Consider the following 17,026-nt stretch of genomic DNA (forward strand, 5'->3'; position numbering starts at 1 on the left):
CTTTTTCCCTCCTGATTAAGAGGAAGGTTTTGACGGCGGAACGGTTGAAGTGGCTTGAAAAATGTGGAAGAAGTCGTCGCCAGAAAAAAGGGTGAAAATAAGCCTTTGGAAAAACAGGAATTTTGGAAAATCCTGGAATTTTTGGGAACTTCAAAAAATTAAGGCTTGAATTCCCAGGATGGTGGAATGTGTTCAAGGTCAAATGGTTTGAATCCGTTGAAAAATGTGGAAATGGTGGAAGTTTGAAAAATGGCCAATTCATTTTAAATGGAGAAAAATGTCCCGGAGAACCTGGAAATCTGGGAATTTTTTGGAATTTGGTAAAAGGGGAGTTAAAATGACCAGGATGGTGGAATGTGTTGAAGGTAAAAGGGTTGGAATAAGTTGAAATCTGGGATTTTCGGGGAATTTTTCAAGGGAAAGCCGGCGATTCCTGAACAGTTTGAACAGTTTGAAGTTGGACTGATAGAGCGTGGCAAAATCTGGAGAAGAATAAATGGATGCATTTTCACTACGGAACATTCACACAATAAAAACTAATTACAAAATAAAATCGCCAACAGTAAATAATTAAAAAAATCATCCATCCATCCATTTTCTACCGCTTATCCCTTTCGGGAGGGTGCTCAGCGGCAAAACATTTAAAAAAAAAAATCAGTTTGTCCTAAAGTCTCCGGCACAATTAGCTCGACTCAACCTGCTATCTCGCCTCTAAGCTGCTTTTAAGCCCACAGCTGCAAGTCCTAATTGGGAACAGGTGGGTGCCATCAAAAACTGACATCAGTCTCTAAAGGATATCGCCACATGGGCTCAGGAACACTCCAGAAAACCACTGTCACTAAATACAGTTGGTCGCTACATCTGTAAGTGCAAGTTAAAGCTCTACTATGTAAAGCGAAAGCCGTTTATCAACAACATCCAGAAACGCCGCCAGCTTCTCTGGGCCTGAGATCATCTAAGATGGACTGATGCAAAGTGGAAAAGTGTTCTGTGGTCTGACGAGTCCACATTTCAAATTGTTTTTGGAAATATATTGTCATCTGGACCAAAGAGGAAGCGAACCATCCAGACTGTTATCGACGCAAAGTGTAAAAGCCAGGATGTGTGATGGTATGGGGGTGTATTAGTGCCCAAGGCATGGGTAACTTACACATGTGTGATGGTATGGGGGTGTATTAGTGAACAAGACATGGGTAACTTACACATGTGTGATGGTATGGGGGTGTATTAGTGAACAAGACATGGGTAACTTACACATGTGTGATGGTATGGGGGTGTATTAGTGCCCAAGGCATGGGTAACTTACACATCTGTGAAGGCACCATTAATGCTGAAAGGTACATACAGCTTTTGGAACAACATATGCTGCCATCTAAGCGCTGTCTTTTTCATGGACGCCCCTGCTTATATCAGCAAGACAATGCCAAGCCACATTCAGCACGTGTTACAGGTACTTTCCTGGCCTGCTTGCAGTCCAGACCTGTCTCCCATGGAAAATGTGTGGCGCATTATGAAGCGTAAAATAGGACAGCGGAGACCCCGGACTGTTGAAGGACTGAAGCTCTACATAAAACAAGAATGGGAAAGAATTCCACTTTCAAAGCTTCAACAATTAGTTTCCTCAGTTCCCAAAAGTGTTGTTAAAAGAAAAGGTGATGTAACACAGTGGTGAACATGCCCTTTCCCAACTACTTTGGCACGTGTTGCAGGCAGGAAATTCTAAGTTAATTATTATTTGCAAAAAAAAAATGTTTATGAGTTTGAACATGAAATATGTTGTCTTTGTAGCATATTCAACTGAATATGGCTTGAAAAGGATTTGCAAATCATTGTATTCTGTTTATATTTACATCTAACACCATTTCCCAACTCCTATGGAAACAAGGTTTGTATCAGCTCCTCACACGCCGTCTCAGAAGAAAACAAACAACGGCTTCCAAGCATTTAGCCGATTAATCTTGATTTTGTCATGAAGCAAGAATCAGACCACTTTCCGAAAGCGAGCGGCGTGAGTCACCGAGCATCAGCCGCCACTAAGAAGACAAACGTGGGCTTGATGAGCGCCCCCTCGCTGTTGTCACACCACAGTGGGCCTGTGATGTGCAGATAAGTGGGGGGGGGGGGGGGGGCTTTGATCCTTCCAGACGACATTCAGGGCTTGTATTTACACAAGCACAATTACCCGCCTTTATTTTGGCGGGAGACAATCAATTAGCGTGAAGTGATGTCGGCGTAATAGCGCAGATTAAAGCCGGGGTTGGGGTGTGCTCACACGGCCTCGTTAGGAAGGGAAATCATCCGCCCGGGAGGAAGGAGGTGAAGTCAAAACATGACTTGATGTGAGCGACGTGGGAGACGTGCTAAATTAGTTTTTTGGGGGGAATTCACCATCCTTATGTAAGACAAGAACACGTCTGTCTCTTAAGAGTGAATGTTGTCTGTCTATCTGCGATGAGGTGGCGACTTGTCCAGGGTGTACCCCCGCCTTCCGCCCCATTGTAGCTGAGATAGGCGCCACCCCGAAAGGGAATAAGCGGTAAAAAATGGATGGATTCTAATAAAGGAACTAGAAAATTCCCGGGCGTGGACATCTGGAATCCGTCGTGCTTTTAAAATGGTGCCGAGTCGTCAGAACACGTGAGTTTTAGGCGGGACTGTGCAAAAAAAAAAAAGCCCAAAACGTTAGCGTGCTTGAATTAAAATGCTAATATTTAGCATGTGTGCTAACGACAACATGCTAACCGTCAGCGTGTCGCACATTTCAAGTAACACGGCTGTAAGGCGTATGGCCACGGCAATACACGGTTTAGCTCGGTTGGTAGAGTGGCCGTGTCAGCAACTTGAGGGTTGCAGGTTCGATTCCCTCTTCCGCCATCCTAGTCACTGCCGTTGTGTCCTTGGGCAAGACACTTTACCCACCTGCTCCCAGTGGTTTGAATGTAACTTAGATATTGGCTTTCGCTATGTAAAGCGCTTTGAGTCACTAGAGAAAAGGCGCTATATAAATATAATTCACTTCACTTCACCAATAGAGAAAAAAAAATTAGATGAAAAATTTAGCTTGCTTAAGTTAGCACATTAACAGTTAAAGTCCTACTGAAAGCCACTACTAGCCACCACACAGTCTGATAGTTTATATATCAATGATGAAATATTAACATTGCAACACATGACAATACGGCCGCTTTACTTTACTAAATTGCAATTTTAAATTTCCCGGCGTTTCAGAAAGTGAATAAAATTACATTTTTTTGTGGTCCCCTTTATTTAGAAAAGTATCAAAATAATATTGGCGGCACCGGTACCAAAATATTGGTATGGTTACAACACAAGTAAACACTGTACACTATTATCACATAACTTCTGTAGTTTTTAGTGTTGCATTCTATTGTTTTATGTTTACTGTAAATCCCAACGGAGCATTGATATTTGTGTTATTGATACAGCTGTATTGTCCTTAGATGCTGTGGAACCTGACCGTGTGTCCAAAGTGCGGCCCCAGGGTCATTTTTACCACCCCACGGCACATTTTAAAAATACAATTGAGAAAAATAAAAAAACATAAAAAGTGGTATAAAAGCTTAAAAAGGTTAAATTCACAGGAAAATGTTGCAAAGCTGCCATGCAGGCTGTTTCTTTCTTGAAAAAAGAATAATGAATCAAAATCAATGTCATTATGAATTATTGACCTATTCAAGGCTTCCATTACCATCCATCCATCCATCCATTTTCTACCGCTTATTCCCTTTCGGGGTCGCGGGGGGCGCTGGCGCCTATCTCAGCTACAATCGGCGGAAGGCGGGGTACACCCTGGACAAGTCGCCACCTCATCGCAGGGCCAACACGTCACATTAAATATTCCACTTTGAGATATTTTTGGGGGATAATATTGCATATTTTGTTTTGCCATATAAGAAACTGAGCTGTTTTGTTTTTTTAGAAAGAAGGGCCTATAATAAACAAATATAGCTTGGTTCAATTTGTTATATATTCTAACAAAGTGCAGATTGGATTTGAACCTACTTAAAACATCTCATCAAAATTCTAAAATTAATCTTAATCCACATGGAGAGGAGCCAGATGAGGTGGTTCGGGCATCTGGTCAGGATGCCACCCGAACGCCTCCCTAGGAGGTGTTTTAGGGCACGTCCAACCGGTAGGAGGCCACGGGGAAGACCCAGGACACGTTGGGAAGACTATGTCTCCCGGCTGGCCTGGGAACGCCTCGGGATCCCGCGGGAGGAGCTAGACGAAGTGGCTGGGAGAGGGAAGTTTGGGCTTCCCTGCTTAGGCTGCTGCCCCCGCGACCCGACCTCGGATAAGCGGAAGATGATGGATGGATCTTAATCAGCAAAAATTACTAATGATCTTTTTTTACATTTTTTTCCAAAAGATTCGAATTAGCTAGATTTTCTCTTCTTTTTTTCGGTTGAATTTTAAAGAGTCGAAATTGAAGATAAACTATGTTTCATAATTAATTTGGATTTTTTTCCTGCTTTCTACTCTTTTAAACTGATCAATTAAGCGTTATTTCATCATTTATTCTCTACAAAAAACCTTCCATAAAAGGAAAAAAAATGTACGACGGAATGACAGACAGAAATACCCATTTTTATTTATATATATATATATATATATATATATATATATATATATATATATATATATAAATAAATGGGTATTTCTGTTTCTCATTTCGTCGTACATTTTTTTTTCCTTAAATAAATTGCCAGAAATAGCGTTGTGCTCAATTGACCTTTAATAAATATATATATATATATATATATATATATATATATTATTGAAGTGTGTATCAAACTGGTAGCCCCTTGGCATTAATCAGTACCCAAGAAGTAGTTCTTGCTTTCAAAAAGGTTGCTGACCCCTGCACTAGAGATTTAAAACTTGATTAATAATAAAAATGATAATACTGAATAAGGACACATTTTTAATATATTTTTTTTTTGGACCAAAACCCTTTGGGGTCCCTGAAATCATAACTAAATGTCCATTTTTTATACATATATTGTATTGGTTTTAAACTAAAAACCATGAAAATGATTTTTCAGTGTGCAGCCCTCAGTGGATAAAGTTTGGACCCCCCTGGTGTACGATGAAGAAAAGCCAACATGTCTGGTACGGACAGCACCTGGGGACCATCCACGCTCACATCTGATTGGCGCTCGCCGCTACCTGCAACAGAAAAAAACAGGACTTTCCACCCAGGTGTTTCCGAAGATCGGGTACAAATATAAACGGCTGTAATCTGACTGATGTTTCCTCTGACTCACTTCCAGGCGGGAGGGGGAGGGGCTTATTTGTCTGGCGTCCCTACGAGATGGCGGCGGGCTTTTGATTAGGCAGCTCATCACTATGGATGCTTTGTGGGAAAGACAAATGACTCTTTTTTTGCGGGGAATCGGAGACGTGCAAAGTATCTGATAATCTTCAACACATTCAGTATTATGACTCTAGCACAGCACGATACAGGGACTAGGACACCTGACCATTGAGTCCACGTTCAGAGGAACTAAAGTCTTAAAGGCGGGACCTGGATCCTTTTGAGAAGTTTGGCAAAGAGAGCGTTAGAATCATTTTTTCAAAGTTATCACATCGACTTTGAGTTACATTGAGAAGCAAAAGCTGTCTTTGAAGCCTAGCAAGAGTAAAGTTTGTAAAAGTCCACTTTGGAAGGGGGGAAGTAACATGGAGGTGTTCCTCTTTCTTTCATCTATTGTAATCAAAACAGAAAGATACTGTCTGACCCAAGAACTACAAAAGCCAGGAGGAAGCAGGACCAGATTACCCTCCAGGCGACCTCCTTTTTGAACTGTTTTACGAACCTCTGTCTGAATTGTTTTACGACTGTTTTACAAACCCCGTTTCCATATGAGTTGGGAAATGGTGTTAGATGTAAATATAAACAGAATACAATGATTTGCAAATCCTTTTCAAGCCATATTCAGTTGAATATGCTACAAAGACAACATATTTGATGTTCAAACTCATAAACATTTTTTCCCCCCCATTAACTTTAGAATTTGATGCCAGCAACACGTGACAAAGAAGTTGGGAAAGGTGGCAATAAATACTGATAAAGTTGAGGAATGCTCATCAAACACTTATTGGGAACATCCCACAGGTGTGCAGGCTAATTGGGAACAGGTGGGTGCCATGATTGGCTATAAAAACAGCTTCCATGAAATGCTAAGTCATTCACAAACAAGGATGGGGTGAGGGTCACCACTTTGTAAGCAAATTGTCAAACAGTTTTAGAACAACATTTCTCAACGAGCTATTGCTAGGAATTTAGGGATTTTACCATCTACGGTCTGTAAAATCATCAAAAGGTTCAGAGAATCTGGAGAAATCACTGCACGTAAGCCATGATATTACGGACCTTTGACCCTTCAGGCGGTACGGCATCAAAAAGCGACATCTGTGTGTAAAGGATATCACCACATGGGCTCAGGAACACTTCAGATAACCACTGTCAGTAACTACAGTTGGTCGCTACATCTGTAAGTGCAAGTTAAAACTATATTATTCAAAGCAAAAGCCATTTATCAACAACACCCAGAAACGCCGCCGGCTTGGCTGGGCCCGAGCTCATCTAAAATGGACTGATGCTAAGTGGAAAAGTGTTCTGTGGTCTGACGAGTCCACATTTCAAATTGTTTTTGGAAACTGTGGACGTGGTGTCCTCCGGAACAAAAAGGAAAAGAACCATCTGGATTGTTCTAGGTGCAAAGTGTAAAAGCCAGCATGTGTGATGGTATGGGGGTGTATTAATGCCCAAGGCATGGGTAACTTACACATGTGTGATGGTATGGGGGTGTATTAGTGAACAAGACATGGGTAACTTACACATGTGTGATGGTATGGGGGTGTATTAGTGAACAAGACATGGGTAACTTACACATGTGTGATGGTATGGGGGTGTATTAGTGAACAAGACATGGGTAACTTACACATGTGTGATGGTATGGGGGTGTATTAGTGAACAAGACATGACTAACTTACACATGTGTGATGGTATGGGGGTGTATTAGTGAACAAGACATGGGTAACTTACACATGTGTGATGGTATGGGGGTGTATTAGTGAACAAGACATGGGTAACTTACACATGTGTGATGGTATGGGGGTGTATTAGTGAACAATACATGGGTAACTTACACATGTGTGATGGTATGGGGGTGTATTAGTGAACAAGACATGACTAACTTACACATGTGTGATGGTATGGGGGTGTATTAGTGAACAAGACATGGGTAACTTACACATGTGTGATGGTATGGGGGTGTATTAGTGCCCAAGGCATGGGTAACTTACACATGTGTGATGGTATGGGGGTGTATTAGTGCCCAAGACATGGGTAACTTACACATGTGTGATGGTATGGGGGTGTATTAGTGCCCAAGGCATGGGTAACTTACACATGTGTGATGGTATGGGGGTGTATTAGTGCCCAAGACATGGGTAACTTACACATGTGTGATGGTATGGGGGTGTATTAGTGCCCAAGGCATGGGTAACTTACACATGTGTGATGGTATGGGGGTGTATTAGTGCCCAAGACATGGGTAACTTACACATGTGTGATGGTATGGGGGTGTATTAGTGAACAAGGCATGGGTAACTTACACATGTGTGATGGTATGGGGGTGTATTAGTGCCCAAGACATGACTAACTTACACATGTGTGATGGTATGGGGGTGTATTAGTGAACAAGACATGGGTAACTTACACATGTGTGATGGTATGGGGGTGTATTAGTGAACAAGACATGACTAACTTACACATGTGTGATGGTATGGGGGTGTATTAGTGAACAAGACATGGGTAACTTACACATGTGTGATGGTATGGGGGTGTATTAGTGAACAAGACATGGGTAACTTACACATGTGTGATGGTATGGGGGTGTATTAGTGAACAATACATGGGTAACTTACACATGTGTGATGGTATGGGGGTGTATTAGTGCCCAAGGCATGGGTAACTTACACATGTGTGATGGTATGGGGGTGTATTAGTGAACAAGACATGACTAACTTACACATGTGTGATGGTATGGGGGTGTATTAGTGAACAAGACATGGGTAACTTACACATGTGTGATGGTATGGGGGTGTATTAGTGAACAAGACATGGGTAACTTACACATGTGTGATGGTATGGGGGTGTATTAGTGAACAATACATGGGTAACTTACACATGTGTGATGGTATGGGGGTGTATTAGTGAACAAGACATGACTAACTTACACATGTGTGATGGTATGGGGGTGTATTAGTGAACAAGACATGGGTAACTTACACATGTGTGATGGTATGGGGGTGTATTAGTGCCCAAGGCATGGGTAACTTACACATGTGTGATGGTATGGGGGTGTATTAGTGCCCAAGACATGGGTAACTTACACATGTGTGATGGTATGGGGGTGTATTAGTGCCCAAGGCATGGGTAACTTACACATGTGTGATGGTATGGGGGTGTATTAGTGCCCAAGACATGGGTAACTTACACATGTGTGATGGTATGGGGGTGTATTAGTGCCCAAGGCATGGGTAACTTACACATGTGTGATGGTATGGGGGTGTATTAGTGCCCAAGACATGGGTAACTTACACATGTGTGATGGTATGGGGGTGTATTAGTGAACAAGGCATGGGTAACTTACACATGTGTGATGGTATGGGGGTGTATTAGTGCCCAAGACATGACTAACTTACACATGTGTGATGGTATGGGGGTGTATTAGTGAACAAGACATGGGTAACTTACACATGTGTGATGGTATGGGGGTGTATTAGTGAACAAGGCATGGGTAACTTACACATGTGTGATGGTATGGGGGTGTATTAGTGCCCAAGACATGGGTAACTTACACATGTGTGATGGTATGGGGGTGTATTAGTGAACAAGACATGGGTAACTTACACATGTGTGATGGTATGGGGGTGTATTAGTGCCCAAGACATGGGTAACTTACACATGTGTGATGGTATGGGGGTGTATTAGTGAACAAGACATGGGTAACTTACACATGTGTGATGGTATGGGGGTGTATTAATGCCCAAGGCATGGGTAACTTACACATGTGTGATGGTATGGGGGTGTATTAGTGAACAAGACATGGGTAACTTACACATGTGTGATGGTATGGGGGTGTATTAGTGAACAAGACATGGGTAACTTACACATGTGTGATGGTATGGGGGTGTATTAGTGAACAAGACATGGGTAACTTACACATGTGTGATGGTATGGGGGTGTATTAGTGAACAAGACATGACTAACTTACACATGTGTGATGGTATGGGGGTGTATTAGTGAACAAGACATGGGTAACTTACACATGTGTGATGGTATGGGGGTGTATTAGTGAACAAGACATGGGTAACTTACACATGTGTGATGGTATGGGGGTGTATTAGTGAACAATACATGGGTAACTTACACATGTGTGATGGTATGGGGGTGTATTAGTGAACAAGACATGAATAACTTACACATGTGTGATGGTATGGGGGTGTATTAGTGAACAAGACATGGGTAACTTACACATGTGTGATGGTATGGGGGTGTATTAGTGCCCAAGGCATGGGTAACTTACACATGTGTGATGGTATGGGGGTGTATTAGTGCCCAAGACATGGGTAACTTACACATGTGTGATGGTATGGGGGTGTATTAGTGCCCAAGGCATGGGTAACTTACACATGTGTGATGGTATGGGGGTGTATTAGTGCCCAAGACATGGGTAACTTACACATGTGTGATGGTATGGGGGTGTATTAGTGAACAAGGCATGGGTAACTTACACATGTGTGATGGTATGGGGGTGTATTAGTGCCCAAGACATGACTAACTTACACATGTGTGATGGTATGGGGGTGTATTAGTGAACAAGACATGGGTAACTTACACATGTGTGATGGTATGGGGGTGTATTAGTGAACAAGGCATGGGTAACTTACACATGTGTGATGGTATGGGGGTGTATTAGTGCCCAAGACATGGGTAACTTACACATGTGTGATGGTATGGGGGTGTATTAGTGAACAAGACATGGGTAACTTACACATGTGTGATGGTATGGGGGTGTATTAGTGCCCAAGACATGGGTAACTTACACATGTGTGATGGTATGGGGGTGTATTAGTGCCCAAGGCATGGGTAACTTACACATGTGTGATGGTATGGGGATGTATTAGTGAACAAGGCATGGGTAACTTACACATGTGTGATGGTATGGGGGTGTATTAGTGCCCAAGGCATGGGTAACTTACACATGTGTGATGGTATGGGGGTGTATTAGTGAACAAGACATGGGTAACTTACACATGTGTGATGGTATGGGGATGTATTAGTGCCCAAGACATGGGTAACTTACACATGTGTGATGGTATGGGGGTGTATTAGTGCCCAAGGCATGGGTAACTTACACATCTGTGAAGGCACCATTAATGCTGAAAGGTTCATACAGGTTTTGGAGCAACATATGTTGCCATCCAAGCGCCGTTATCATGGACGCCCCTGCTTATTTCAGCAAGACTATGCCTTTATAACAAAAGAGTGCGGGTACTTTCCTGGCAAGTTTATATTATTTTTGAGCAATGACAGTTGTAAAGTGAAAAACTGATTTGTGTTATTAGTGTCAATATTGCAACTTTTTACTCCCAAAGTGATGTTTTTATTTTTATTTTAAAGGAGCACAAAAGGCCCTTTGGACTGCACTTTAGACACTACTGATGTAGTTAACATTTTGGAGGGTGTAGAAACGTGGTCTATTAAGGCCAGGTCTACACTAAGCAGTATAACCTCGAAAAGAAGAATTATTTAGCCTAAATAAATAAATAAATAAATGGGTTGTACTTGTATAGCACTTTTCTACCTTCAAGGTACTCAAAGTGCTTTGACACTACTTCCACATTCACACACACATTCACACACTGATGGAGGGAGCTGCCATGCAAGGCGCCAACCAGCACCCATCAGGAGCAAGGGTGAAGTGTCTTGCTCAGGACATAACGGACGTGACAAGGTTGGTACTAGGTGGGGATTGAACCAGGGACCCTCGGGTTGCGCATGGCCACTATCCCACTGCGCCACGCCGTTTCATCCACACTAAACCATCATTTAAGGTTCCCATCCTCGGATCATGTTTTAGTAAGTGTGCCGTGTATTTCTTCAATCTCCGACTCTTCGCTTTGAATGGACTCATTGATCATTTACAAACTGAGTTCAGACAGGAAGTGACCTAAAGACCGTGCCCCACACAGGAAGTGACGTCAGAAAGAATGCCAGCTTCATAATAAAGTGGTTTCGTAACTCCAAGTAACCACAGGAAATATGAAGGTGAGTCATCCAGACATGTCGTGTTTCTCCTTCTTCTACAAACCCTGTTTCCATATGAGTTGGGAAATGGTGTTAGATGTAAATATAAACAGAATACAATGATTTGCAAATCCTTTTCAAGCCATATTCAGTTGAATATGCTACAAAGACAACATATTTCATGTTCAAACTCAAACTTTTTTTTCTTTTGCAAATAATAATTAACTTAGAATTTCATGGCTGCAACACGTGCCAAAGTAGTTGGGAAAGGGCATGTTCACCACTGTGTTACATCACCTTTTCTTTTAACAACACTCAATAAACGTTTGGGAACTGAGGAAACTAATTGTTGAAGCTTTGAAAGTGGAATTCTTTCCCATTCTTGTTTTATGTAGAGCTTCAGTCCTTCAACAGTCCGGGGTCGCCGCTGTCGTATTTTACGTTTGTAACACGTGCTGAATGTGGCTTGGCATTGTCTTGCTGAGATAAGCAGGGGCGTCCATGAAAAAGACGGTGCTTAGATGGCAGCATATGTTGCTCCAAAACCTGTATGTACCTTTCAGCATTAATGGTGCCTTCACAGATGTGTAAGTTACCCATGCCTTGGGCACTAATACACCCCCATACCATCACACATGTGTAAGTTACCCATGCCTTGGGCACTAATACACCCCCATACCATCACACATGTGTAAGTTACCCATGTCTTGTTCACTAATACACCCCCATACCATCACACATGTGTAAGTTACCCATGTCTTGTTCACTAATACACCCCCATACCATCACACATGTGTAAGTTACCCATGTCTTGTTCACTAATACACCCCCATACCATCACACATGTGTAAGTTACCCATGCCTTGTTCACTAATACACCCCCATACCATCACACATGTGTAAGTTACCCATGTCTTGTTCACTAATACACCCCCATACCATCACACATGTGTAAGTTACCCATGTCTTGTTCACTAATACACCCCCATACCATCACACATGTGTAAGTTACCCATGCCTTGGGCACTAATACACCCCCATACCATCACACATGTGTAAGTTACCCATGTCTTGTTCACTAATACACCCCCATACCATCACACATGTGTAAGTTACCCATGCCTTGGGCACTAATACACCCCCATACCATCACACATGTGTAAGTTACCCATGTCTTGTTCACTAATACACCCCCATACCATCACACATGTGTAAGTTACCCATGTCTTGTTCACTAATACACCCCCATACCATCACACATGTGTAAGTTACCCATGTCTTGTTCACTAATACACCCCCATACCATCACACATGTGTAAGTTACCCATGTCTTGTTCACTAATACACCCCCATACCATCACACATGTGTAAGTTACCCATGCCTTGGGCACTAATACACCCCCATACCATCACACATGTGTAAGTTACCCATGCCTTGTTCACTAATACACCCCCATACCATCACACATGTGTAAGTTAGTCATGTCTTGTTCACTAATACACCCCCATACCATCACACATGTGTAAGTTACCCATGTCTTGTTCACTAATACACCCCCATACCATCACACATGTGTAAGTTACCCATGTCTTGTTCACTAATACACCCCCATACCATCACACATGTGTAAGTTACCCATGCCTTGGGCACTAATGCACCCCCATACCATCACACATGTGTAAGTTACCCATGTCTTGGGCACTAATACACCCCCATACCATCACACATGTGTAAGTTACCCATGCCTTGGGCACTAATACACCCCCATACCATCACACATGCTGGCTTTTACACTTTGCACCTAAAACAGTCTGGAGGGTTCGCTTCCCCCTTGGTAGGGATTACAGGATGTCAAATATTTCCAAAAACAATTTGAAATGTGGACTCGTCAGACCACAGAATACTTTTCCACTTTGCATCAGTCCATCTTAGATGATCTCGGGCCCAGAGAAGCCGGCGGCGTTTCTGGATGTTGTTGATAAATGGCTTTGACTTTGCATAGTAGAGCTTTAACTTGCACTTACAGATGTAGCGACCAACTGTATTTAGTGACAGTGGTTTTCTGAAGTGTTCCTGAGCCCATGTGGTGATATCCTTTAGTGATTGATGTCGTTAGGGTTAGGGTTAGGATGGAAGGTCACGGTCATTTAATGTTGGTTTCCGGCCATGCTGCTTACGTGGAGTGATTTCTCCAGATTCTCTGAACCTTTTGATGATATTATGGAGCGTAGATGTTGAAATCCCTCAATTTCTTGCAATGTCACTTTGAGAAAGGTTGTTCTTAAACTGTTTGACTATTTGCTCACACAGTTGTGGACAAAGGGGTGTACCTCGCCCCATCCTTTCTTGTGAAAGACTCAGCATTTCTTGGGAAGCTGTTTTTATAGCCAATCATGGCACCCACCTGTTCCCAATTAGCCTGCACACCTGTGGGATGTTCCCAATAAGCGTTTGATGAGCATTCCTCAACTTATTATTTGCAAAAAAAAAAATGTTTATGAGTTTGAACATGAAATATGTTGTCTTTGTAGCATATTCAACTGAATATGGCTTGAAAAGGATTTGCAAATCATTGTATTCTGTTTATATTTACATCTAACACCATTTCCCAACTCATATGGAAACAGGGTTTGTAAAATGCACAACAGACTATTTACAATCTAGTTATTTGAAATGACTTCACAGTGAAGTAAAGTCAACTAGTGGAGAGTTTGGAGCAGATTAACGCTCAGGTGGAATTTTATATTTATTGTTTTCAAACTAGGTGGCGTGGCGCTGGCGGACAGAGGGGGGGGGGGGTCTTAAATGGTGGCAATGTTGTGTGTGTGTGGACATGGATAAAGTTAGGTGTGATGAAAATGCAACACGGAATGACACGAAAAGTCCTTCATACTGACAGCCATCAGACTGTATGATGCATATGTTCCTTTTTGACTGTACATCTACAATGTATTTATATTATTCACATGTGAATAATGCTATACAATAGACTGTATTTATATTATTCACATGTGAATAATGCTGTATAATAGACTGTATTTATATTATTCACATGTGAATAATGCTGTATAATAGACTGTATTTATATTATTCACATATGAATAATGTTTTATAATAGACTGTATTTATGTTATTCACATGTCAATAATGTTTTATAATAGACTGTATTTATGTTATTCACATGTCAATAATGTTTTATCATAGACTATTTATGTTATTCACATGTGAATAATGCTGTATAATGGACTGTATTTATATTATTCACATGTAAATAATGCTGTATAATAGACTGTATTTATATTATTCACATATGAATAATGTTTTATAATAGACTGTATTTATGTTATTCACATGTCAATAATGTTTTATAATAGACTGTATTTATGTTATTCACATGTCAATAATGTTCTATAATAGACTGTATTTATGTTATTCACATGTCAATAATGCTGTATAATAGACTGTATTTATATTATTCACATGTGAATAATGCTGTATAATAGACAGTATTAATGTTATTCACATGTAAATAAACGGGGTTTTGGTGTAGAAAAAGGCCTAATTCTGAATAGTATGACCTTCTAGGCACTTAAGAGCTCCAGATAGAAAGTCATGATCACCAACCTCTTTCTGCGACATGTGTCCAGGTCTTCCTGCAAGACCGAGGCTCTCTTCTGAAGGAAATCGACCTGAGACACACACACACACACACACACACACACACACACACACACACACACACACACACACACACACACACACACACACACACACACACACACACACACACACACACACACACACACACACACACACACACACCTGATATTAACCTTCAAGGATTTCTACGAGCAGTGTTTGTATTTGTGGAGAAAAGTGAAGTTGGTGAAAGCGTGCGTGAAAGAGGCGGGGACAGAAGGGTCGGAGGTCATGAGACGAGGTCAGAGGAGGGGTGAAGATTAGCTGAGGTTAGGACGCGACATACCATTCTTTTGTTTGGCTACAAAGCGGGAGTTTATTTATGAAGTGTCTGGCTGAAGTGAAAATAAAGCACATGTACATTTATTCAGCTCGTGTGCCTCCTAAAGAATCTGCATTGTCGGCGCTGGAACGCCGCGTGACATTCCTGTCTGGGGATCGGGCGGGAGGACTTTGGGAAAGATCTAGCGTTGAAGTTTGGCCAGCCACTCCGAAAAAAACAGCAGCGGCATGGAGCTGAGCGCTGCTGCGGTTTTGTAGCGTTCTCAATTTAGGGAAAGAATGTCTCTGATGTGGTCCCAAACTGCTGTGTTTGAAAGGAACTTCACACCGAGACCACAATACAGGTTACGCTGCTTTTTCTTTGGCTTTTTATTGTGCGTGTGTGCAAAAATAATATTCAGTGAATGATCACATATGGTCGTGAAGTGAGAGGGTGTTGCTGTCATTAATGTTGATGTACAGTGTTTTAATCTTGCATGTTTTGCAGTGGTTAACTTATTTTTACACTTGTGTGACAAGTACTAATGTGTTTAAAGTCACTCCAATCATTGACATCATGTCTTTTATTGTTTTTCTGTCTTAAAACTACCACTTCTTTATAAAAAGTTACATTAAACATTGCCTGTTTAGTTTTATTAGAGCAGAAGTTTGACCCTGGAACAGATAATTTTATAGTGATTTACAAATTAGCACGTAAATATTTATTAGGGACCGAATTTCCCTTTGGGACAGAGGACCCTATTGTATTTGTAAGCTTTTATTATTATTCTTTATTATTATTCCACCGCATCTTTGAGCTGTAATTTGACCCCCTTAAAATGCTTCAAAACTCACCATATTTGGCACACATATCATGACTGGCGAAAATTGCCATCTAATAAAAAAATCCAACCCCAAAACTAAAAATTGCGCTCTAGCGCCCCCTAGGAAAAAACAGACAAAACTGCTCTTGGGAATAAAACACAGACAAAACTGCTTGTAACTTCCTGTAAGAATGTCGTAGAGACATGAAACAAAAACCACTATGTAGGTCTTACTTAGACCTACATTTCATTCATTGACATCCTTCAGCAAAAATCAACATAAAGTTGGCAATAACCCCTTCAAAACAAAAGTTTTGTAAAAACCCGTCACCTTTTTTCAAACATTATCTCCTCTGAGCGCCTTTGTTGTGTCGGCTTCAAACTACCACAGGAGAGAGATTGAACCCTTCTGATTAAAATTTCATGAAAGAGTTTTTCTAACTGCTCCAATTTTGATTCTACGAGCCTTCAAAGAAATGCTGCGCTGATGCTGCTGCGCTGCTGCCGTCTCTAGATGGCCGCTTAAAAGCAGGAAGCTCCAGCGTGACCACACAATGCAGAGAAGGTAGGCACCAGTTTGACACCAAGATATGTTGTCTGGGTGTTGGCAGGAAGCACCAGCATGTATGGGTGAAAGAAAGAAGCACCAGTGTGACTCCAGGATGCAGGGAAGGTAGGTAATGTGCAGGTAAAGATATGTTGTCTGGGTGATGGCAGGAAGCACCAGCATGTATGGGTGAAAGAAAGAAGCACCAGGGTGACCCCAGGATGCAGGGAAGGTAGGTAACGTGCAGGTAAAGATATGTTGTCTGGGTGTTGGCAGGAAGCACCAGCATGTATGGGTGAAAGAAAGAAGCACCAGGGTGACACCAGGATGCAGGGAAGGTAGGTAAC

At 41.7% G+C, this 17,026-nt stretch overlaps 1 protein-coding gene across 3 annotated transcripts in view; it reads right to left on the bottom strand.

Moving 5' to 3' along the window:
* Positions 1-5,141: 5,141 nt before the first annotated feature.
* Positions 5,142-17,026, bottom strand: part of cep112 (centrosomal protein 112) — a 406,308-nt gene continuing 394,423 nt past the window's right edge. For all 3 annotated transcript variants that reach the window (XM_061885269.1, XM_061885270.1, XM_061885268.1), the window contains 2 exons: positions 14,973-15,037; positions 5,142-5,193 (listed from right to left, as the gene is read on the bottom strand). In XM_061885269.1, the coding sequence (XP_061741253.1) occupies positions 5,190-5,193; positions 14,973-15,037 (69 nt within the window). In that variant the 3' untranslated portion in view covers positions 5,142-5,189. The remainder of the gene's footprint in view (positions 5,194-14,972; positions 15,038-17,026) is intronic.

Source organism: Nerophis ophidion, linkage group LG23 (genome assembly GCF_033978795.1).
Source record: "Nerophis ophidion isolate RoL-2023_Sa linkage group LG23, RoL_Noph_v1.0, whole genome shotgun sequence".
NCBI lineage: Eukaryota > Metazoa > Chordata > Actinopteri > Syngnathiformes > Syngnathidae > Nerophis > Nerophis ophidion.